The 8,161-nt window shown below is 47.3% G+C and overlaps 1 protein-coding gene across 1 annotated transcript in view; it reads left to right on the top strand.

The window, feature by feature from the left end:
• The window catches only part of LOC143941307 (DNA topoisomerase 1-like), a 132,769-nt gene that overhangs the window by 93,843 nt on the left and 30,765 nt on the right, over window positions 1-8,161 (top strand). Inside the window, exon 5 of the mRNA XM_077463330.1 lies at window positions 8,089-8,161. This exon is cut by the window's right edge and continues 72 nt beyond it. Within this exon, the coding sequence (XP_077319456.1) occupies window positions 8,089-8,161 (73 nt within the window). The remainder of the gene's footprint in view (window positions 1-8,088) is intronic.

Raw genomic sequence — 8,161 nt, 5'->3', positions numbered from 1 at the left:
GAATGTCCCACAGGATCTCTATGCTGATTGTGACCTGTACACCTTCCAGAGTATAGAAGCTACACGCAGTCCCTATTCTCCAGCACTGGGGTCACTTGCATAGCCACAGGATCATGTGATGCCTCCTGCCAATATTCACTCAGTGAGGAAGATGTAAAGATGTAAACTCACACCACTGCGGGACAGCTGGACTTTTTCCCAACAACTTCCCCCTGGTCTCTCCAGTGAGCTTCTCAAGACCCCACTTGATCCCTGGAGTCAAGCTCGTGAATAGAACCCCCCCCCCCCCCCCCCCCCAGCCCACTAAGCCTAGCTGGGACCTCAGTGCTTTTGTAATGGCTTCTTGTAGACGTTGTAGCCCTGCCCCCCCCCCCACACACACACACACATAGCGGTCTCCTCCAGCAGGACTGGACCCAGGAACTATGCACCATGCTGCTCAGGCCTCAGACTATTTTGAGCTCTCGCCACCAACTGGTCACACCTCCTCAGGAATTGGCTAGCAGCCCTAATTAATCAACCTCTGTTCCTCCTGATTAGTGGAGCCAACTAGATTTACCTAGCAGCCTACGCTACTCTAGGAGGGTGCTGCATATATGGGAGGCCCAAGCCATCTCCAATGGTAGGTCCACTCCATAAATGCCAACGCTGTATCCCATATGCTGCAACACTATGGAAAATCACAAACACGGCAATTTAGCAGTCAACTCTCATTTCCATCTGCAGCCTTGTTCCTTTCCATTCACAACCCAAGGTCAGAGCCAGAATATACCATTAAACTATAAGCCTTTTCAAACTCCATTTGTGCTCCTGTGCCTGCAAAAACCGTCAACATAAGACCCCCAATCCACTTGACCGTGATTTTTACCGTGGCCTGACTGACTGCTTTGAGTATTTTTGTAACTGCCGAACTCCTGGGATTTTCACACACCAGACTCTTCAGCTTTTTACCCAGAATGATGCAAAAACAATTGAACGTCCAAGCTGAGGATGGAGAAGCCTTGAGAGAGGTCAGAGGAACTTGGGCAGTCTGGTTCCAGTGGATCAAGAGAGAACTACTCTTTATAACTGCGTTGAGCAGAAAAGCTCAGATTGCAGATGTCCATCCTCGAGGTAGATGGCCTACAAATGTAGAAGATCACTTCGGGTTCCACTCCTTTCCGCCAAGGACAGAAAGCCGAAGCTGCTGTGGGCACTAGTTCACCAAAACTGGACAGTTGACCAAAATTGTGGCCTGGTGTGGTGATCCTTGAGGCGCAAAAAATGGTCGGTTTAGAATTTAGCATTGACATTATGGACCTGACCTGCCTTTGCGGCAAAAGATCCGGGTGATGGTGTAATGGTGTGGGCATTTGTTCTTGGCACGCTTTGGGCCCATAAATGACACCTGGACTCATCGCGTGAGTGCCACAGCTTGTTGTTGCTCCAGTATATTATACTTCACACATTATAATTCTTTGTCTCTATATGAAGGATTTCTACTCTCTGCAGACCTGATTTTAGCAGAACTTGGAAGATAATTACTATTGCGGTGTATAATACTAGAGACACCAGGGTTGAATTAATGATAGCGATAAACTTAAGTGATACACTGGAGGGTTTAATCTCTCGGCAGTTGCCGTTTTAATCTGTCGGCTTCTTTATCATTCCCTGGATTTTCTTTTGAACGTTGAACTTTAAATATGCATTTATTCAACTTCTTCAGTCGTTTGCAATCTCTCCAGCTCTGCACAGTGTTTATAAGTGTCTTCATCCGATGGGCTCATCAAGGATTGATCTTGCTTCAGTGACAGATGATGGCTGGCAGAGTTGTAATGTTTTATGAAGTCACATTGAGAGTGTATTGCCTGGGAAAGCCCGGTATGCCTCTATTGGGGCCTCATTTACACTGTGGTGTTGGGGGTGTGTGGGTGACTTTTTTGGGGGGGGAATGGCACCCCAATGGACATTCAAAGCACATGTCCAAAAGAGCAGCCTGCTTCATTTTCACCTGCCTTGCTGTGCATTTCAGCCCATTTATTTTTTGGAAGGGTTGTCTAATGCGATGCGTAAATAAGTCCAGTGCAGTGTTGAGGTGTGAATGGGCCCTCACACCTCTGAGAAGTTGTTGCCTCTGTCCCACCACCCTCTACTCCCTATTCATAATTTCTAGACTGGGATCCAGGGCGGATGATGAAGCAGGTACAGCTGCCCCTTCTGTAGCCGGGTCCAGACTCCATCAGTTCAAAAGGGGAGCCCGGGTACCTGCCGAGCAGGAGGGCCGGCTGTACTGCTTTTTGACGCTTGTGGATCCCCCACAGTGGTGCAGGCTTTCTTCCTGTGGCTGGCAATATGCCGCCTTACCACCTGCGTTTACTGCACACTAATGTTTTTCACACTGTCGCAAGGCACTGCAGAGCAGCACTATTCATGTGAATGGGGTCTTGTTTCAATGAGGGCATTTTTTTTTTCCTGCCATGGCTGCATAGCATAGTGGCCAGGGCTGTAGATAAGGGGGTACCACCAGTCCTCCTGTACGGGGGCCCAGGCCAGCACAGGGGCCCAGGCAGCAGGGTGACTCGGATATGGGCAGGCAGGGGGGCAATTACTGTAACCAATCCCCTGTATGGCTCTCTGCAGCAGCTTAAAGCTAGTGGCTGCTCTCCCTCCTGTTGGCTTTTAGCTGCTGTAGAGAGAGTCAAAAGGGGGATTGGTTCCAGTAATTGCTTGATGGTCAATACCGATCATCCCTGCATTAGTTATAACTGAAGCATTAGCTGTAAGGCCCCATGTCAGGTTTTTTGAAAGAGAACTAGTGCATTTTATATACAACTATATAGATCAGACAGAAAAGAGGGACAGAGGGACATTGTTCCAAATCGGGGACAGTCCCTCAAAATCTGGGACAGTTGGGTGCTATGATGACTGTACTTGGCTCATGCACAGCACAGGTCCCATGACGCAGCCTGTGCCTTTTCTGTTGTATCCCAATACCATATACTGAGGAGGGAAAGACTAAGCCCAGATCTACCTGCTATTCTGGAGTAAGACTATAGTAGTATTTGGCTTGTAGTGTTCTGGGTTTGTGTTTTAAATAACGGTGGTGGTCTCCAGCTCTCCTTCATGCACAATGCAAGCAAACAGCTGGTTTCTCTGTTCCCTAGAACAGCTGGTTTTTGGCTCAGCCTTTCCTTTCAGCAGTTCCTGGACAGGGTCATCTAGCGCCCAAGGCAAAGATGCCAAATGGCGCCCCCCCCTTTCCAAAATGTATGAGCATTTTGTCTCAGCACAAATCCCCTCACAAGAAATGTTGGCACTAATCTGCACGATTACCCCCAAGCAGAAATTCCCTTTGCAAGCCAAAATTCCCCCTAACGAAAATTCCCCCTCTTTCAGTACTCCTGCCAGCTTGTAGGTAGGCACTCTATGCAGTGCCCAGGGAAAGACGTCCCTCCTGCCCAGCCCTGCCTTTTAGTATAAGGAAATATTTTCAGTACATGGCAGAGAGGGGGTGCTGTCCTTGGTCCTGATGTGCCTCCATAATTGGGCTTCCGCCTGGGGTGGAGCTACAGCCTGCACAAAGTGGGGGAAAAAATGCAGTTCTTTGTAAACCAAATGTCCTGTGTTCTGGGAATTCAAGAGAAATGTCAACTTCTGGTGACCAGGCTCCTGATTGTTGCCCTTATTTGCAGCAATCTGTACACAGTCTTGTTAAAGGAGCCCAGATCGCCTTCTCCAGCCTCTGTTATGCTTGAAAAAAAAGTTTAACTACCTTGCCAAATACAAATCGCAGCTAAAATTCCCACGTGAAATCTTTTTACCTGCCAAATTATTTGTAAATTTTTATTTACCAAGTTTTGTAGCTCGGGCTTCCCTTTGCCAGACAGCTTAGCCAAGTCCTGGACACCTCTGAAAGACCAGATGAACTTGGGCAATTAAGTCTAGGACATGCCCCCCAGTCTGTGTTTTGACAATAGAGAAGCCGGATATCGATAAGGTTTCCCCTCTGCTCTTTAAGCATGCGCAGACAGTGCAAAGCAACCCAGTCCTTATTGGCTCAGAGTGCTCACCCCTCCCTCTCGCCGACTGAGTGCAGCACTAAACGAGGGATTACTAAAGTCTGAAATGCATTAAATGAATGGGGGGGGGGGGGGGGAGGGAGTTGGTTTGGGCCCAGCTTTAATGTATCGTTTGGATAGAAGTATTCACTGCCAGTGATGCTCCTTTCCCTCTTGTATGTTTTTCAGTTTTTAAACAATTTTTAGGTTTTCTATTGTGAATAAAATATATATTTTGTGAGGTTTGCAAATTGTTGCTTTATGTTTTTATGTAGATTTTACACGGCACCCCAACTTTTTTGGAATCTGGTTGTAAATAAAACAATTTTGTACATAAATAGGATTTATTTTATAAGGCCAGTAAAATCATTTTTCAGTTTTGCAGTATTGCCTGAAACCCATTGGATGATTGGTGTGGCGGGGGAAGGGGAAATTACTGGAACTGATCCCCTGTATGGCTCCCAGCTGGTAGCTGCCGGTAAGGAGAGGAGAAGAAGCCGGCAGGGGATCGGTTCTCCTGCCCCTCCCCTGTGCTGATCACCCTCCCTGCTCACATCTGATTCGCCCACCTGCCTTCGCCCCCACTCCCAATCTATCCTGGACCCTGGACCGGCAGAAAAGGGGAAGGCACTTGGGTGGGTTTACAAGGCAGTGTAGCCCCTGATGTGCCCTAGTATCGTGAAGGGTTGGCAGGAGATAAAAAAGCAAATTTCTTGATCGCCATACTCTTTTTATATAGCAGAAGATAGAGTAACCGCCAGGTAACTAGCTTTTCATAGGTTATTATGCATTTCTCTTCTCACCTTTTAATACCCTTTTTTTGTTTTTATGGAAAACTGAAAGGAATATGTAGGCTGCCACTGCAGACGTAGCCTTTAAAACATACTGGATACCTGGCTGTCCTAATCCAACAACTTCAATATATTGAGTCACTAAATTTTGCAAGTTAAGAGCACTCTTGACTTTTCCGAGCGTGCTGACTTTTTTTTTTTTTCATTGGGGGTGCTTTGACTTTTTCTTTGGGTGCACTTTTGACCTTTTGTTCTATGGGGGCCCTCTGATTTGTTTTATTTTTTTTCTTTAGGGGTGTTCTTTATTTGGGGAAGTGGCCCTATTCTTTAGGAGAGCCCTAAGACTTTTTTCTTTGGGTGCTCCTGACGTTTCTTTTCTTTGGGGATCCCCTTTATTTGGGAATTCTTTAGGAGAGCTCTTAATTTTTTCTTTGGGTGCTCTGACTTTTTCCTCTTTGGGTGCTCTTTCCCTCTTTGGGTGCTCTCTTTCCCTCTTTGGGTGCTCTGACTTGGTTTTTTTTTTCTTTTTTCTTTGGGAATCCCCTTTATTTGGGATTTTTTTAGGAGAACGCTTAATTTTTTCTTTGGCTGCTCTGGCTCTTTTCTTTTGGGTGCTCTGGCTTTTTTTGGGGGGGGGGGGGGGGGGGGCTCTCTGAACCTTTCTATAGGGGCCCTCTGACTTTTTTTTTCTTTGGGGGCATTCTTTATTTTGGGAAGTGGCCTTATTCTTTAGAGGTGCTCTGACTTTTTTTCTTTGGGAGCGCGCTTTACTTTTTTTCCACGGGAGTGCCAACTTTTTGTTTTTTCTTTGAAGAAGCCTGTCTGGTTTTTCCTCTGGGATGTGGATTGTTGGGGCTCTGACTTTCTCTGGACACTTTTTTTTTTTTTTTTTTTTTTTTTTTTGCGCACTGACTTTTGGTGTTTGGTTCTGTCACTGCCCCAAATTCCCTCGTTGCGTTCTCCAATGATTGCTGTCGATCATTTCTATTTTGGTAAATAATTCTGTGGGTCCAAAGCACGATCCATGTTCACATAAATTATATATTGGCTATATATTCCCGGGCAGATCACTATGTGTAGCCCCCACTACGCCTGTTACCTCGGCGTTCGCGCTGCGCTTGTAAAAACGCGTTGTTACTCTAAGCCCGAGACATTTTTTATTTGTCAGAAATTACAGATCTGAAAACGCTGTAAATGGGGCTCTCTGCGTCCATTTTATATACAACAGCGACACCTGCAGGATCGTTCGTATGCAACACCGCCGAGCCGTTCCCTTCCCGAAAATTCATTCCTCGCCCTTCAAACCGGATTGTGACCGGCCGGGTAATCCCCCCCCTAATTCACTTACTGCTTCGTTCCCGGCTTCCGATCCATCGCTCCAAGCGAGGAGGTCCAGTATGTATGAGATCCCAGCGCGTTCGGCGTTTAATGACCTGTGATATCCGGTGCAGCCATCGGCCGCTTTCCTTTAGGTAGAAAATTGGTGTTTGTAGCGTTAAAGCGGAACTCCGGTCACACATAAGGACACCTTTTTAGCACAGCGTAGTAGGTTTGCTTAACCACTTTCAGCCCCGACCATTTTGCTGGCTTAAGACCAGAGCACTTTCTGCGATTCGGCACTGCGTCGCTTTAACTGACAATTGCGCGGTCGTGGCGACGTGACTCCCAAACAAAATTGATGTCCTTTTTTCCCACAAATAGAGCTTTCGTTTGGTGGTATTTGATCACCTGTGCGGTTTTTATTTTTGCGCTGTAAACAGAGCGTAAATTTTGAAAAAACGCATTTTTTTTACTTTTTGCTATAATATCCCCCAAAATATATAAAAAACTATTTTTTTATTCCTCAGTTTAGGGCGATACGTATTCTTCTACATATTTTTGGTAAAAAAAAATCGCAATAAGCGATTGATTGTTTGCGCAAAATTTATAGCGTTTACAAAATAGGGGATAGTTTTATAGCATTTTTATTATTTTCAATTTTTTTTTTTTTTTTTTTTTAACTAGTAATGGCGGCGATCTGCAATTTTTATTGTGACTGCGACATTATGGCGGACACATCGGACATTTCAAATCTTGGGTGAGAACCTCCTTCCCTCAGCCAGGACATTGACCCAAAACATACGGCCAAGGCAATAAAGGGGTGGCTCAAAAAGCACATTAAAGGTCCTGGAGTGGCCTAGCCAGTCTCCAGACCTTAATCCCATAGAAAATATGTGGAGGGAGCTGAAGGTTCGAGTTGCCAAACGTCAGTCTGGAAAGCTTAATGGCTTGGAGAGGATCTAAAAAGAGGACAAAATCCCTCCTGAGATGTGTGCGAACCTGGAGGCCAACTCCAAGAAACGTCTGACCTCTGTGATTGAACCAAAGAAGGGTTTCCCCACCAAGTACCAAGTCATGTTTTGTGAAGGGGGTCAAATACTTATTTCCCTCATTAAAATGCAAATCAATTTATAACTTTTTTTTTTTTTTTTTTTTTTTATGCGTTTTTCTGGTATATATTCTGACTCTCACTGGTAAAATAAACCGACCAATAAAATTATAGACCGACCATTTCTTTGTCAGTGGGCAAACGTACAAAATCAGCAGCCGATCAAATTAACTTTCCCTCACTGTACTTCCTCCTTCCTACTTGACACCAAGGCCAGAGCACTCTATAACCCCCCCACCCCCCTCCACTGGCGCCAACGCTGGGGCACTCCCCACCCCCCTCCACTGGCGCCAACGCTGGGGCACTCCCCACCCCCCTCCACTGGTGCCAACGCTGGGGCACTCCCCCTCCACTGGCGCCAATGCTGGGGCACTCCCCCTCCACTGGCGCCAATGCTGGGCACTCCCCCTCCACTGGCGCCAATGCTGGGGCACCCCCCCTCCACTGGCGCCAACGCTGGGGCACCCCCCCTCCACTGGCGCCAATGCTGGGGCACCCCCCCTTCCACTGGCGCCAACGCTGGGGCACCCCCCCCTTCCACTGGCGCCAACGCTGGGGCACCCCCCCCCTTCCACTGGCGCCAACGCTGGGGCACCCCCCCTTCCACTGGCGCCAACGCTGGGGCACCCCCCCCTTCCACTGGCGCCAACGCTGGGGCACCCCCCTCCACTGGCGCCAACGCTGGGGCAACATTCCTCCTCCTGACCACAGGTCTGTCCGGCCCTCCTAAAGTCAGAGAAGACAGTAAATTGGCCCTTCGTTGATGAAGTTTGGAGACCCCTGGCTTGGAATATCCCTAAAAGGTTAATTCATGTCTGTCCATCTCTTCCAGAGAATCCAAAATTCCAGAGCCCCCTGCTGGACACAAATGGAAGGAGGTCCGTCATGACAACAGCGTCACCTGG

The sequence above is a fragment of the Lithobates pipiens genome, unplaced genomic scaffold (genome assembly GCF_037356315.1).
Source record: "Lithobates pipiens isolate NorthernLeopardFrog02 unplaced genomic scaffold, aLitPip1_a1.2 Scaffold_10, whole genome shotgun sequence".
Classification (NCBI taxonomy): domain Eukaryota; kingdom Metazoa; phylum Chordata; class Amphibia; order Anura; family Ranidae; genus Lithobates; species Lithobates pipiens.
This window is presented reverse-complemented; position numbering and strand designations above follow the sequence as displayed.